General features: G+C 40.9%; 1 protein-coding gene across 1 annotated transcript in view; it reads left to right on the forward strand.

The window, feature by feature from the left end:
* Positions 1-15,960, forward strand: part of SHISAL1 (shisa like 1) — a gene marked incomplete at its 3' end in the record, with an annotated part of 59,120 nt that extends 43,160 nt beyond the window's left edge. Inside the window, exon 4 of the mRNA XM_081331380.1 lies at positions 15,396-15,960. Coding sequence (XP_081187506.1) covers position 15,396 — 1 coding nt within the window. The remainder of the gene's footprint in view (positions 1-15,395) is intronic.
* Between the last annotated feature and the right edge of the window lie 1,293 nt (positions 15,961-17,253).

Raw genomic sequence — 17,253 nt, forward strand, 5'->3', positions numbered from 1 at the left:
GTCTCCGTGGTCATGTGGCTGGCATGACTAGACGCCAAAGGCGCACGGAACGCTGTTACCTTCCCACCGGAGTGGTCCCTATTTTTCTACTTGCATTTTTACGTGCTTTCGAACTGCTAGGTTGGCAGAAGCTGGGATGAGTAACAGGTGCTCACTCTGTTACACGGCACGCAGGATTCGACCTGCCAAACTGCCGACCATCTGATCAACAAGCTCAGCGTCCTAACCCACTGAGCCACCGCGTCCCTATAGGAACAATAATTAAGGTCAAAAAGCATAATTTTGTCTTTGAAGCTGTAGCATAATTCTAGCAGCAAATAGAGTTACAGACTAATTGTAGCATTTCTTTCTGTCCGGTCTGGAAACCATTTGAGAGCTCTGTGCTCTTAAACAAGATTCTGTTAGGTACCTTTCCACAACATAAACCAAATATCAACATACTTAGCTTCTAGTCTCAGATGAAAGCATCCATGTCATGGTCTGCGGTGATTTCTCCTAAACATTTGCAAGATCTTGAGTTCACCAAATTCCACCAATGGCTGAAACATAAAGTGAGCAAATTTCTGAAAGAAAGTTAACTTCAGTTTTTGTACAATTGTAAATAACTAGCAGAGCAGGTCGTAAGTGTGAAAAACAGTCGTAAGTGCTCTTGTAACCTTGAATGGTCACTAAATGAATTGTTGTAAGTCAAGGACTACCTGTGCATGTGGGCTATCCTCAGTGCTTTTTTTGTAAAAGAAAAAGGTGCCGGAACTCACACATGTCATACAACCTGCCTTGCCTACCCTACAAGGCTCCATCCAAAAAAGGTGCCGGAACTCCGTTCTGAGCGTTCTATGAGAAAAAAGCCCTGGCTATCCTTAAGAGAATTGACAGCTGCCTTTTCTCTTGCTAAGAGGTGTTTCAAGCCGTATTCTTCTTCAGATGGCTTCAAACCCTCTGCCAGTGTGAGGGAGATCTCACCAATTGCTTAACTTGTCCATTCCCACACGAGTGTTTGACAAGGTGGGCTGGTAACAAGGTCTCCTATTTTAGGAAGCTTTTTATGCTTCCTTCATCTCAGCCCTGGAGGAATAGATTCTGTAAGGGAAACAGTCTAGTTAAAAACCAGCACTAAAAAAAATATCAAAAAAGAGATTTCTGCAGTAGTAGCCATCTGCTGGTACACATTCCCCTGGCCAGTCAAGACACGTGAAAGATTATTTTTGCTTTCTTTGTAGATTGCAAAATGAAAGTCGGCTTTTGTGGAGAAGCCTCATTAAATGCTGGCAAAATCACTGGGGTAGAAGATGAACTTTTAAGAGATTCTCAGATGCCAACTTGCAGCGATTAAATTGCAAAGCAACAAAATACACCTTTAGGATAGGCCTCCAGAGTGTATTTTCCTCAGCTGACAATTTTGGTCAGAATGAGAACATTCTTTTTTAATAGTTTGTACTCCCATATAGAGACACACTTCTGGAGTGTGTCAAGAATAAAACAGGAGATGTAGGAAACAAAGCCAGGGTCATCCATAAAGAACTCAGATGCCTAAACGCTAAGGCTCAAAGTTTGAGGAACAAACAAGGGTGAACTTGAACTACCAGTTTACGAGGGCAGGTATGATATAATTGCCATTACCGAAACTTGGTGGGATGAAACTCATGACTGGAATGTACTGCTGGAAGGATATATACTGTTCAAAATAAACAGACCTAACAAAAAAAGAGGAGGTGAAGTTGCATTATATGTAAGAAATCACTGTACCTCCACAGAAAAGTATAAAACCAAGGAGGAAAGCCTCCTTGAATGCATATACATTAATATAAAAGGGGGGGAAAGAATGACATTGCCGTAGAATGACATTGCCGACATTGCTACACGACTTCTAATCAAACAGAGGAAATAGATGAACTGATTTTTGCTAATCAGTCAGTTAAAGTATGCGGGGAAACATCCGGCAGTAGTAATGGGGGATTTTAAATATCCTGATATCAATTGGGAGACAAACTCTGAACCAGGTGGGAGATCCAACAGGTTCTTGATGAACCTAAGCTGACAACCTTGTCATAAAAAAGAGGGTCAGCTATACTAGACTTAATTCTTACTGACAGAGATGAAATGACAGAGGGGGTTGAAATTGTGGGAAGTTTGGGAAGACTGACCTTGTTATTCTGGAATTCACCATAATACAGGCAGAAGTAACTGAACAAGCTACTTTCTTAGGTTTAAGAGAGCTGACTTCAACAAACTAAGGAAGAGTTTAGGAAGGATTACATGGATGAAAATCCTAAAGGGGAAAACAACTCAAGATGCTTGGGAAACTCTGAAAATTGAGTGTCTGTGGAGATTCTCAGTCATCCAGGTTATAGTTATCCCAAAGATGCTTTTTCATGAGGCAACTGGGCTGGTCCAGTTGCTTTGTGAAAAAGCATCTTTGGGATCTGAAAATTGAGATTATAAAAACACAATTTAATACAATACTACAGAGAAAGAAAAGCAAGGGACCCCTGACAAAGCCAGCATGGCTGCATAAGCAACTCTGACAAAGTGAGAGAGAGAAATATATAAAAGTGGAATGTATACAAATCTCCATATAAAAAATAGAAAGAGGGACATACTACTAAAAGAGAAAACTAGCAAAACTGCAAGGACAAAGTCAAGAAAGCTAAGGCTCAGAATGAACTAAGACTTGCAACAAATGCCAAAAATAATTTTAAATGTTTCTTTCAACATATAAGAAACAAGACAAATGTCAAGGAAACAATTGGTCCATTAATGGGAAAAGATGGTAAGGAGATAATGGCTAGCAGGGAGAAAACAGAACTACTTCATTCATTGCATCCGTTTTCACGCAAAAAAAAGGAGCACCTTAGGAGACAGAATAGAAATGCATGCCAAAATAGTCAAGAAATTGCTGCCATCGTGAAAGTCACAGAGCTGGTTAACCAGGGCTAATTCATTATTTAACAGCCTCTAAATGGCTTTCATACTCATATTTCACCCTTTCCAACACCCATGATATTGACATCTGCATCTGCTAGTCATCAAATCTTGAGAAGTTTAAGGACGTAGAGGAGCCCACTTGAAATCTTCTCTTCAAAAACGCTTAAAGGTTGAAGTTGACTTTGCAATGAGATGCAACAATTCCAGGGCTCATCCTATGGAGAGGCGGCAAATATATTGTTGAATATTTAATGTCCTGTATTGCAATTCTAAAGTCACTTTAAGAGTGTTTGCAGGGTGTGGTCAAAACAGATGCCAGCCACAATGGTGTTTCCTGTTGTGTGCTATGTGTCTTAATCTCGCTGTTACATCCACTGTCTTGGCTTTTTTGGCCATACCCCACAGAAGATCTTGGCCACTTTTGAAGGAGAAGATAAGTAACAGGAGGTATCCTCACACAGATAGGTTGTGCCATAGCAGTGAAGTGATACTTTTTACTGAAGCAAAGAGGAACATGCTTGGTTTTGTAAAAACTCATCGTATTGTCCTGGAGCTTCTCAGTGGAGAAGTTTCTTCTTGATTTGGCAAGGTCACACTGTAGAAGGCAGAGAGGCTGGTTCTCTGAAACATCTTGCCAAAGTGTCAGCTAAGCATGTGTTGAAGGAGGTGAGCAGAGCATCTTCTTCAGCCTTGTTTTGGTAGGCAGGCCAGAAGAAGAGAGCGGGACTTTCTAAGACCTCATTTGCCGAAGCTTGGCTAGAAATTATCAGGGCTGTGGAGCAGAGCCAAACAAAATGATGTTTTGTCGTTAAAAACAAGATGGCAGGCAGCTTGGAGTGTGTGCTTGCTCAGACCTTCAAAGTGGAGTGCCCTTCAAAAAATTTGCAGAACCTGAATAGTTATTTATTAGTTTATTGAACTTACCTTTCCTCCAAGACCTCAAGGTGGTTCCCATGGGGATCTTCCTACATTTTTGGTCCACAACAATACGCCTGCAAGGTGTGTTGGGCAGAGAAAGTGACTCAGTCACCAAGTGAACCTCCACAGCTGATGGTAAACTGGACTCTGGGATCCCCAATCCTTCAAGATTTTCACCATTACATCTCACAGGATAATTTTGTCCTACTGGATAACCTAGCCTCAGTCATCTAGATGTGTTGTTGTTAGTTGCGAAGTCATGTCCGACCCATCGCGACCTCATGGACAACGTTCCTCCAAGCCTTCTTGTCCTCTACCATCTTCTGGAGTCCCTTTAAGCTCACGCCTACTGCTTCAGTGACTCCATCCAGCCACCTCATTCTCTGTCGTCCCATTCTTCTTTTGCCCTCAATCTTTCCCAGCATTAGGCTCTTCTCCAGTGAGTCCTTCCTTCTCATTAGGTGGCCAATGTATTTGAGTTTCAACTTCAGGATCTGGCCTTCTAAAGAGCAGTCAGGGTTGATCTCCTCTAGGATGACCGGTTTGATCGCCTTGCAGTCCAAGGAACTCGCAGGAGTCTTCTCCAGCAACATAGTTCAAAGGCCTCAATTCTTTGGCGCTCAGCCTTTCTGAGTGAACTAAGCCTCCTGGTGAAGCCACTTCAAACATTTATAACCCAGAAGATGGATGCTCACAGTTGTGACTGAAAGGCTGTACTCTCCATTGTGGGTGAAGACAAATGTGATTTATTTCAAGGCCACAACAGAGTGGAAAGTGAAATGTTTGGTGCTGAGAGAGGAGAAGAGTGAATAAAGAAACCTGCAGCCTGGGATCATGGGAACTGATCATATCATCCCTGGAGGAAAGAGGACAGTATGTTTTCTGCCGAGAGTTTTATAGCTGTACTCCCACCATAAGAGAAGTCACAGCTCGGATACCTGCTTATTGAAAAGAGACAGAAAATGAAAAGCATCCTGCTAGCTGACTTTCTCTATCATAAAACATCTTGACAATCCAGATTAGGCTCAAGAGGGGCCATAAAGCACATCAGTTAATAGCATTACCAAAACTAGTTATTAAACCTAGGCTAAACTTTTCTGTGATTTTGATTATAGGTTCCTGTTTTCCATGACAATATTTCGCTTTTATCTCAGTCATCCAGGTAGAGTTGTTTGGAAGTTGAGTCATGCCAACTGGACTACTTTTCTTTTTTTGGTTTGAAACATTTTGCTGCTTATCCAAGTAGCTTCTTCAGCCTGAGCAAGTTGATTGGGGGACCCCACCATATATGTGCTCCAGGGAGATTTCATTTCTCACCTAATCTGAATAGGCTCTAGCCCAGGGGTCAGGAACCTTAAACACTCAGCGAGCCACTTGGACCCATTTCCCACAGAAAAGAAAACACTGGGAGCTGTAAAACTCGCCCGCATGCAGGAGGGGGGGCCCTTAAGAGTTTAATTAAAAAGAAATAGAGGCTGCTGTGCATGAGTTCTCTCTCTCTCTCTCCCTCTCCCCCCCTCTCTCTGATCTTCGGCTCACCTGGCAAGATGGCTTCACGCTGTTCTCTGACAAGATGACACACATTCTTATTGGGCTGGCTCTCCTGCCCTTGGTCTGCCAGTCCTCTTCCCCCACTCAGTGTGAGTGAGTGTGTGTGTGTGTGTGTGTGTGTGTGTGAGAGAGAGAGAGAGAGAGAGAGCTGCTGCTTTCTACTTTCTGCTGCTTCCTGCAGAGACGCAGCAAAGGGAGGAGCTCCACCCAATAAGCTTGTCAGCTTGTCCAAGAACAGCGTGAGGCAGAAGATCAGAGAGAGAGAGAGAGAGAGAGAGAGAGAGAGAGAGAGAGAGAGAGAGAGAAGGGAAGCACATATGCCTCTCTCTGTCTCTGTCTCTCTCTCTGCAAATGGCGGAGGAGGACTGGGAGCCGCAGTAGAAGGCTCAAACAGCCACATGCAGCTCCAGAGCCGCAGGTTGCCGACCTGTGCTCTAGGCCGAGAGTTGTTAAGGGTCATTGTTAAGTGTGGGGAGAGGTAGTTTTCCCTCTACTGAGGGAAAGATTTTCCACTTCAGCATAAATGGTTTCCTTAATTCCTCTCTCAAACCATCTGTGTTCCCTGTCCAAAAGGTGAACGTTATTGTCCTGAAAAGGGTTTCCTTTTTCTTTTAAGTGAAGATTTGCTGCTGACTCTGGTCCACTGGTGTTGTTTCTTCTGGGCTAGGCCATCCTCTTGGGCAAAGGCTGCTTGCTTTCTCCAAGGTAGGACTCTGAAGACTCCTCATTGCACTGGACGGCATATGCTACATTACATGTAGTCCTCGACGTAACGACCACAACAACCGAGCCCCAAATTTCTGTTGTTGTTGTTAAGTGAGACATTTTGTTGTTGTTAAGTGAGACATTTGTTAAGTGAGTCTTGCCCCATTTCACGACCTGTCTTGCCATAGTTGTTAAGTGAATTGCTGCAGCTGATAAATTAGTAACCCAGTTGTTAACTGAATCTGGCTTCCCTGTTGACTTTGCTTGTCAGAAGGTCGCAAAAGAGAATCACGCGACCCCCCAGGATAAATATGAGTCAGTTGCTAAGCATCTGAACTTTGATCACACAATCATGGGGATGCTAGCAAAGGTCGTCACTGTGAAAAACGGTCATAGGTCACATTTTTCAGTGCCATTGTAACTTTGAACAGTCACCCGTTGTAAATCGAGGACTACCTGTACTCTTAGAGCGAGGAGTCTGGTTCCCCCCAGTTTTTTGCTGCTCCTGCATCAAGAGCACTTCATGGGTTCACTAGAAAAGTCGCAGTTAAGGATGTAGGAGCAACTACATTTAACAATCCACCTAAAAAGCCTATTCAGATTAGGTGAGAAATGAGACATTTCAAAAAAAAAAAAGTCCACTTGCCATGACTAAACTTCCAGACGTTTTAATTTATTTATTTTTTTTGCTATCCTTTTTGAGGTTCATTTAATCTAGTGATCTTACTCCAAAGCACTCTGGGCAGTCTTAATAAAGGATGTGTTTCACTCCTCTCTCCCCACCACGTAAGAAACACATTTCCTATTTTATGGAAGAGAAGAGTGGTTGAAGCCTCTTTTTTAAAACAAACAAAGAAACAAACAACATGCCAAGCCTTAGAAAAATCACTGCATAAACACATCAGTGACTACTTATCTTGTCTTCCCCCCGAAAGCATTACTTATTTTGAAATGAACAAGCACTTCGTATTTCTGCATCAGTGGGGTATTGAACCTGAGATTTCCCATTTTGAGTCTCCATTTCTGTTCCAAAATTGGCTCTTAGTTCAATGCAGAGTTTTGCATTTTTAAGTTAACACCTGTGGCACTTACAAATGCATAACGTGGGTGGGAGCACCAACAGACATGATAATCCTTATTTGATCATGGAACTGCTTGTATGGGAAGCTTTTATGCACATCCAACATGAATTGATAAGGGGGAATGGGTCACTTTCTAGTGCTATAAAGCCAAAATTGTGACTCACATCAAGAGAGAGGGTCTTCCCCTGCAGGAATCCCCCCTTCCTTCTTGCTTTCGACCCACTTGAGAGCAGCAGAAGAAGAAGGGTCTTAACTCAAGCCAAGCTTGGCCCCTGTTGACTGCAAAGCCCCTGCATTTTCCTGGCAAAGCCAAGGTTACGTATTGCTGCAGCCGCATTGGATGATATCCTTGGAACCGGCCAGTTCAGCCTATATGTTCTTCCTTCCAAACCCAGACCTTTCAAACTGCCCCTTGCTGAATTGTTCCATTGATGACACAGCCGTTATGCCTGGGAAGAACATTTATAACACTTTCCATTCAGTAAGTTTTTAAGCAAATGCAACTGCTCTTATTTTGTAAGTTTTAAGTTTTCAGGATATTTTGTGTGTGTCAATCATTATGCATTAATGCATGTTGTAAGTGTGTCTGTTTGTGTGTGTGTGTGTGTGTGTGTGTGTGTGTGTGTGTAGGATTCAATTTCTTTTGTTACTAGGCAAGGTAAAAATTGCCAGTCATCTCTCTGTTTTACCTTCAAGTAGTTTGCTATTGTCTTCTTCCCAGTGTAGCCTACAATGCTGGCCATCTTCCATTCAAATACTAATCAGGACTACGCATTCCAACTTAGCCTTCCAAATCAATCCAGGCAAGGAGATGCTGCCACCAGCTGGGGCCCATCTAGAAAGAAGAAGCAGGGGGGCAGAAATCTTGCTAGGGATTTGTCTACAGATGATGGAGACTTCTTTGCTCCAGGAAAGTTTATGCGGACATGTTCCTCTTCAAGTCCTGAACTCCCTCACCATCCCTATAGAAACAACCTACAGGAAGAATTTCTACTGTGAAATCAGCTTTGAAAAATAAATAAATAAATAAATAAATAATTAATAATAATAATAATAATAATAATAATAATAATAATAATAATAATAATAATAATAATAATAATAATAATAATAATAATAATAGGAGGAGGAGGAGGAGGAGGACATGACCGAGTTGCTAAACTAATCCACTGGGCATTGTGTAAAAAATACGACTTGCCTGTGTCCGAAAAGTCATGGGAACATAGGGTGGAAAAAGTTGAGAACAAGAGGGTGAAGATTTTGTGGGACTTCCGAATACAGACAGATCCCTATTTGGAACACAACTCGCCAGATATCGCTCTCACAGAGAACCAAGGCGTACAGTTGATTGATATTGCTGTACCAGGAGATGCCAGAGTCGAAGAAAAAGAACTGGAAAAAATTACAACATACCGCGACCTGGCCATCAAAACTGTGCGATTATGGATGAAACGCGTAACAGTGATACTCATTGTCATCGGGGCACTGGGAACTATGTCCAAAAACTTTGCAAAATACATCAAGAAATTGCAGCTTCCTGCAATAACTCTAGCAAAACTACAAAAAACCTGCGCTATTTGGAACATCTTACATTTTAAGGAGATACCTGGTTGATACCTAGGATGCTGGCAGCAACCCGTGTCAACCATTAGTGCCAGTCAATTTGAGTGTTCAGTTGACTGAGTTTCATGATTTATGAATAAATATTTTTATAATAAAGTTGGAAGGGACCTTGGAAGTCATCTAGTCCAACCCCCTGCTCAGGCAGGAAACCCTATACCATTTCAGACAAATGGCTGTCCAGTCTCTTCTTAAAAACTTCCAATGTTGGAGCATTCACCAATTCTGAAGGCAAGTTATTCCACTGGTTAATTGTTCTAACTGTCAGTAAGTTTCTCCTTAGTTCTAGGTTGCTTCCCTCCTTGATTAGTTTCCATCTGTTGCTTCTTGTCTTGTCTTCAGGTGCTTTGGAGAATAGCTTGACTCCCTCTTCTTTGTGGCAGCCCCTGAGATATATTATATCAAACTCCATGCTCTGTTGTGTATTAAAAATGATGCCTTGAAGCAAAACTAACCCAAGAATGTGGTGATTCCTTCATATAATGTAGCCTGGTGAATGAAATGAGTCATCTCTGGAGCTTTGCTATTCTTTTGTTCCAAAGTAGAAATATCAACATTCTGATGGAAAACGTAAAAAAAAAAATCTCATCAACGGCCACCCATTAGCAGAGCCATTGAAAGTTGCCATTTTTTTCCTGGAGAACTGTCACCTAATCTCTCCTAGACACATTTTCCTCTCCCCCCACCCTCATTTTATAACAGCATGTTCCAGTGCCAGTTATGGCAGATGGGAGTTAGCACTGGACTCAATAAAAGGTTGGCTCTCTCTGTAAGGGAGCTGTCAAGCATCAGCTTCTGGAAAATGCACAAGACATGAGATGCGTCTTTCTTAATTCCTGCCAATCAAAACATTTGGCAGCTTCAGGCAAGGCTCTTATGCCTTGCTAAAGAATTGGGCATGGTCAGTTGTGATGATTACATTGTAGATAATTTTGTCTTTCCTGCTACTGGTCCAATCACATCTCTGTTGAGTTCAGTTGATTGCCGGTGGCTTCGTGGATGTGTCGGTTAGGGTTTTTTGTCAATGGTAAAGTGGTTTGCTGGCAAATGGTAAAATGGCTTGCTATTACCTTCTCCTGAGATATTTTTTTTTTCATTTTCCAATCTAGCCTCAGTCTGAAATATTCTTGAGGAAATTTTCTCCTGTCCAAGTTGTAGTTTTTTGAAGTTAATGCCACTCCAGTCCAGCCAGTATAATAGTCCTGTGGTTGACATCAAAATGTAACGTCCGAAAATGATGTTATTAGTTCATTGGTCCCCTTCAAACTCAGACAGATAACTTAGTCACCAAAAGAGGAGGAGGCTGTGTTTCCAATTTATTAAAATAAATGTATTTAGTGAATTGTATGTTTGGGGGGTTATTCTTACTGCTGGTGTTGGGATGGAATTGTCACTGTCACTGCAACAATTTTGAAACAAAGCAGAGACGATGGCATTCATAACAAGTGACTGCATTATCCGTGTGTTGAAATGTGGACATTGACATTATCTCACAAATTTTCCAATTATGAATTCACGGCATGATAACCTGATACAAAGCCATATGTTATATTTGAGTTGATGCTGTCATGCCTGTGGTTTCATGGTTCGATCTTGCTCCCTCTACCTTTAGCTTTCCCTATCTCTGGATAAGTAAGATTATCATGGAAACAGAGTTTTATCAAATAGATGACTTAGTTGAGAAGTGCTAAAAGATTAGCTTTGTATCCAACAGTCCACATCCAGATTTGACTCCAAGGTCATGCAGATTGTCTTGGTTTAATTAATACCAACAGTAAGTATAAAGCAAGTGTTTCTCTTTTTTAATAGCTATTAATTTTCAAAACAGAAAATTTAAAAATTAGACAAGAAAAAGATTTTTAAAAAGTAAAAAAAATCAAGAAAGAACAGGTGCACAACGAAAAGGAAAAACTACAAAAATAGAAAAAAGAATGACTTCTGACTTTCTTTGGTACAGATATGAAGAAAAAAATAACACAAACTCTTATGCTAAGATTAACATTTGTCTACATTATTTCTATAATCCCAGATAATTCCAATAATTAAATCTCAAACTCAACATTTAATTTCTTTCAGTTTCTTGCAAAAAAAACCAAAAGTGGTTTCCAGGTAGAAATAAAATTGGTCAATTTTTTTTAATCAAGCTGTCAATTTTACCATCTATTCCAGACGTGTCAAACTCACGACATCACGTGACATTGTGCAACGTATTGGGAGAATTTTGCCATTGCCGGCAATGGGTTGGCTGCGGCTTCCGGATGATGCATCCACCCGCGGGCCGGCAGTTTGACACCCCTTTTCTATTCCAATGCTGGTTCAGGATTTCTGGGAGTTAGTCTACATATACAGTATCTTAAAGTTGCCAAATATTGAGATACACCATATATCTCAATATGACTAAAAATATCTTATCTTATCCTGAGGAGACTTACATGAAGTTGGGGCCTGAAGTTAGAGTTACCATATCTACCAAATCTAGAGGTCTTTGGATTACTAGAGGTTAATTAGAGGTAGAAAGCTCTAAAAAAACCACCTATCTTACTTCAGGATGTTGAATAGGATAAGTCCAGAGTCACCTTGTACAGGAGATGGGCAGCATAAAAAAATGAATAAATAAATAAGTCACATATCTGTGATTGTGTGCATTTAAAAGATTGTCAAAAGTTATTGTAAAAGGAGAGTTGTGTCTGTGGTGATTAAAAACTGTGTTTGGAGCACTAACATTTCCTTATAAGCTGCGTAGGTTTCATGAGATGCAGCTTTTTAATAAAAGCTAATCTCTTAATTACATTTCTTAGTTGGGAAAGGAGCATTTCAGAACACACAGTTGGCATATTTTATTTAATGACTCTGTAGTGGACAGAAAACCTACAGCTTCTAAAGAGACACTTTGCAAAAGCTCTCAACTACTTTTAATGTGTTTTTAAGTTGTATAATTGGAATCTCCTCTTTGTTTAAACATGTAAATCTAAAGCCGTCATACCAAAAAATAGAATCATTTTAACACCAGAAGCTTCCCATCTCAAAATTATCTTTGCAGCAAATGCCTTTTGCAAACCCTCTGGCACCACAGATTTAGTGCACAAATGTGCATTTTGGGGGGGGGTGGGGAACAGCCTCTGGCAATAGCAAATTTCATGAAGCCTAATTAAAACATCATCTCCCATTCTGCCAAACCAATGAGCAGAATCTTTTCCATGGGATCAAAGGCGCTTTCAGCACCATGTAGCCCATACGTCGATTTTTATTATATTTTTGAGGCATCTAAACATCTGATGTTCAATTATAATAAATTGGGAGTTGTTTAAAAACTGTTGCTTTGCTCTATTTTGTTTTGTTTTAATTTGATAGTAAACCTGGAAACCAGCCCAGCCATCTTCAGAGACACCCAACAACCACTGAATTTCAAAAGGAGAACATTAGTCATTTGCTTTCAAAAGCTCTTCAGAGACAGCTGAACTGGTTAATTTCATTTTCACTTTGCATATGAAAAGAGGAAGCAGTCGGTGATGGTCATCCTTAATGTAAATGTATAAATGCAAATGAAATCAGCAGATCAGCCTGGTCATTTTTTTAATACACTTTTGGGCGTAAGCTTCCTCCTGCTTCAGATTGTGAAAATGATTGCTTTCTAAAGTCAGTCCTTTGGATATGAGTGTAGAATGATACATGTGGGAGAAAAATCTGTTTTGTTGATTTATCTATCTGAAGTTGCTGGGGCAGCCAAGTTCAGGTTGTGGTGCCCTGTACTTTCCATAGGATGTCCTCCAGAAAACCTGAAGAACATCAACTGATTAGCTGATGAGGAAAGAGCTGTAGGATCCCAGCTCCCTGTCTGTAATTATTGAGTGCCTGCAATTCTCCCTTTTGGTGGTGTCATAGCCGGACAAACTGTTTGTCATTCAGGCAGACACCAGCAAAGTGGCAGTGGGGGCTGCGCTCCTCCAAACAAAGTTACAACCCTGTGCATTCACCTCGGGCAAACTTTCCAAGGTGGAAGTGTGTTGGGCAATCTGGGAGATGAAAGCTTACGCAGTTTGCTTGGAAACAATTCCTAGAGGGCAGCAACATCCCTTTTGCAGTCTGGACTGACCATAGCAATCTGGAAACACAAAAATATGCCAGTTTTTGTGGCCATATATGAAAAAGGACATTGAAAAATATGTGACCAGCTGCCTGATCTGTGCCTCAGCCAAAAGATGCCCCCCAAAAGACCCCAGGACTGCTACAACCTGTCACCAGGCTTACCGCCCCATGTAAAGAAATATCTATAGATTTTATTGTGGAATTATCAGAAAGTGCAGGAAACACCATGATTACGAACCTATTCTCTAAGCAAGCCTACTTTGTGGTTTGCCCCAAGATTCCATCCACATGAACTCAGGGCAAAACTATTTGTAAAACACGTGTATTGGTTGCACAGAGCACCTGAATGCATAATTTCATATCACAGCGTTCAATTTACATCTCTCTTTCTCTCTCTCTCTCTCTCTCTCTCTCTCTCTCTCTCTCTCTCTCTCTCTCTCTCTCTCTCTCTCTCTCTCTCTCTCTCTCTCTCTCTCTCTCTCTCTCTCTCTCTCTTCTGTTTCCATGTCATGTGTCACCTTAAAGAGGTGGGGCATCATTCACACAGTTGTGGCTACCATCTTGATTTTTTTGACTTCCCAAGATGCCCTGTGAAGTACTTCTCTAGAATGGATTTTCACATCAAAGATTGTACTTTTTTTCCACTAGGGAACTGTTATGTCCCACTCTTTAAAATGTTATGCTTGAAAAAAGATTTTCAAATTGATATAAGGAATTATCATCTTCTGTAAACAAAATACACTATTTTAAACCCTCTTCCTTGCTCTCTTTTGTTATTTTTCTTCCTTTCCCTTTCTCTTAACCTAGTTTGGTACTATGTTCCTAGTTGTAGCTTGTTTGCTTAAGCCAGTGTTTCTCAACCTCAACAACTTTTAAGATGTATGGACCTCAGCTCCTTCTTGCTGTTCTCTGTTATGGAGCTGGTATGAGCTGTTTCACTTCAGATTGTAGTGGGATGGAGCTCAGCTATGATATAGCACCATGGTGGCGAACCCATGGCACATGTGCCACATGTGGCATGCAGAGCCCTCTCTGTGGGCACGCGTGCCGTCGCCCAGTCCTAGGCCTTCAGCTGGGTTTTATAAAACCTTTTCGCTATAGGCCTTCGCCGTGTGCAAAAAAAAAGGTTCAATCAATCAATTTCAACTTCTCACAGGGAAAAGAAACATCTCACAAAGTTGGAATTGATTGATTGAACTTTTTAGTCCCATCCAGTCTGCAGTTATCACCGCAGCCATGCCCACCCAATGGGCCACGCCCACCCAATTGGCCACACCCACCCAATGGGCCCCACCCACCCAGCACCCGACGATACATAAGTGGGTTTTGGGTTGCAGTGTGGGCACTCGGTCTTTGAAAGGTTCACCATCACTGATATAGCACCTTAATCTCCTCTAGGAAGGTGTTCTCAAGAAATGTTCCATTGGATAAGTCTACACACCATACTTATTCAGAACATAATTCAGTTCCTCCATGAGATCCAAATTCCCTTGTCTGGTAGTCATCACTATCCTTCTGCAGTTTGCATGTTTTTACCTTAAAGTAGCCATTCAGAGAAGAACAGAGGGGCACATGAAATAGTTAACTGGTTGGTTGGTTACTTCTGGTAACTTCAAGGATACATTTATGCAGGGCTTTTTTTCTCATAGAACGCTCAGAACGGAGTTCCGGCACCTTTTTTGGATGGAACCTTGTAGGGTATGACATCTGTGAGTTCCGGCACCTTTTTATTTTACAAAAAAAGCACTGCATTTATGTAGCTTTGGAAAATTATAATGAAATAGTTTTGCTGGATGAATGGATGGATGGATTTTAACTTTCCAGTCTAACCTTACGCACACACACACACAAAGAGAGAGAGAGAGAGAGAGAGAGGGAGGGAGGGAGGGAGGGAGAGAGAGAGAGAGAGAGAGAGAGAGACTGACTTACCCTCATGGTTTCCAGATTACAGACCTTGGGCTGAATCAATTGGTCCTTACTGGTAACTGGTGGGAGCTGTGTTTGTTAGCTACCTTTCCCTAATGGGCACCATGTCCTTGATTGTGAATTTTGTCTCTTTATTTTAATCTCATGTTTTAAATCTATTCTGGAAGCCTTCTAGAGTCACTTCATGTCTAAGGCAACAAAGCAGGTAGGCAGATAATTTTAATTTTGCTCTACCTTCCATGCATGATATCTAGCTGTTTTTAATACTGTTAGGAAGCTAGGGAAGGGATAAAATAGGTTAAGGTAGATAAAAAAGAACAGTTCATACTTAAATTCTGTCATATCCAATCCACTCAGAAGAATTACAAACTGGGGCTTGTTCCCAAGTGAACACAGGAAGCAAATAAAATATGCAACTGTGACGTGTTATTGGGGATGAGCAAACAAGGAATATTCACATCTGTAGTTACATTTTGTCGGTGGCAAATCAGAACCACAAGTCTAGGGGGAAAAAATGAGAATTTTTTTTAAGCACCCAGGACACAAATGATTACTTAAAGTATGTTCTCTTTTTTTTTCTAGAAAAGATAATATTTTGACATGCCTCGAGATGGAAGAGGTAACATTACAGCCCAGAAAAAGCAGCTTTATCTGAAAAGCACAATGGAAAGTTCGTGAACGATTAGGAAAATGAGTCCAAGGAGATGGGTTATTTGAATCTCCCCTATGGCAAGTGATGGTATCCAGAGATCAAGGTGAGGCAATATTACTGAAATGATATCTTGGAAACCCAGGACATCCATCCTGAAAGAAGAAAGAATCTGAAGGAAGACCATGCCCATGGAAATCCAACCTAGGATGAAAAATATACTCCAGCACCAACTGTTGGCCGATACACTTATTTTTCTCCCCCATTCGTTAAATCTCACTTAAGCCAGCAAGTAAGGATCAAAATAAGAACGTGACTTTTCCCCCAAAAGTTCTCTAGTGAATATTGTCACAATAGGCCAGATGTGGGTTGGCTTAATCTCTTTGTCCTCATGGATTTCCTCCTTTGGGAGACAGATGAGAGAAAAGCTACAATTCGAAATGGGAAAGAGTATCATTTTAATGGGCAAAAAAGTAGCAACCTCACATTTCAGTTTCTGAGCACACCAAAGTGGCCTCTCCTACTTGTGTAGATGGGGAATGGGGAAAAGAGCATCTCTTTATCCTGGCCCCAATTGGAAAAAATCAAAGAAAAAATGGAAACACTTGTAATAAGTGAAAGCAATAAAACAGCTGCTACCTGTCCAATCATTATCTCATTTGTTCATGTAAGCTAGCCTTTGCCTAATGGCTAATCTTATTACTAATAATCCCTCAGGAACCCTGCTGATGTCCTTATTAAGAGTACCATGAGGATTCCTCGGTTAACGTTCAGGATTGAGGGCAAGCCTTGTGCATTCTGAAATAAGTTGATTAAGAAAAGGAATATCATCTGAAGAAAGAGCATAGCTGATGGTTTGTGGTTACAAAATCCCATTAGGCTCCACCATTTCTACAGAGCAATTTAATAACTATTGGAAGAGCAGTTCAGTTTAGCAGATTATTGTTAGTTTTTTACTGGAAATATTTTTTTTTTCTATTGGTATAAGCCTCTTGTCCTTTGGCATTTGTGCTGAAAACATTGACCAATTTTCTGCAGAATAGCTGACGGAAAAGGAATGCAAACTAGAATTACACACATTGTATATATACTTTGGGTAGATCCAAGAAAGAATGTAAAGTAATGTAAAAAGAATGTAAAATTTCTTCCATGGAGACATCTTGCCTTGCACACAAAGATTGGGCAGTTCCTCCTCACAAAGTGAACATCACAATGTTATATTGCCCCTTCTCATGCAGCAGTCCTGCCTTCAGACTGAAACAGCTCTTGGTTCTCCATTCCTTGCAAGGATCCTGAAATAACTAGAGGAGAGTTATTTCTGTCCTCAAGGTACTGCGTATTTCCCAACTCTTGTAGCAGCAAGGCTTGAGCAGTGCTCCTGCATATTCCATCTCTCCATAAAGGGACTTGGTAGGTTCCTAGGATAGTCCCTGCCCCTGGATGCTTTATTTACCCCATTGTCAATATTTTCTGAGAAATGCAGTAGTCACATTTTCAGGCCAGTGCAAAGAAATGCCCTGAAACTAAGGATCTGCAGCAAAAGGAAAGACAAGTGGAGATTACATCAGCTTCCATATGGTTGATGGATTATGCAGTCTGATGATCTGACCTGCATGTGTGGTTGCATTACTAGGATTTTCCCCTCAATATTTCTTTAGAATTCAAATAGATTTAAAGTTATACATGAGTTGAGCCTCTTTAATTAATTTAAGTGATGCAAATCATTTTAAACAACTTGGCTTGCTTGGAGTTGCAAATATTTCCCACCATTTGACTTAGTGTTAAAAATTA

This window comes from Vipera berus (assembly GCF_964194415.1).
Source record: "Vipera berus genome assembly, chromosome: 6".
NCBI lineage: Eukaryota > Metazoa > Chordata > Lepidosauria > Squamata > Viperidae > Vipera > Vipera berus.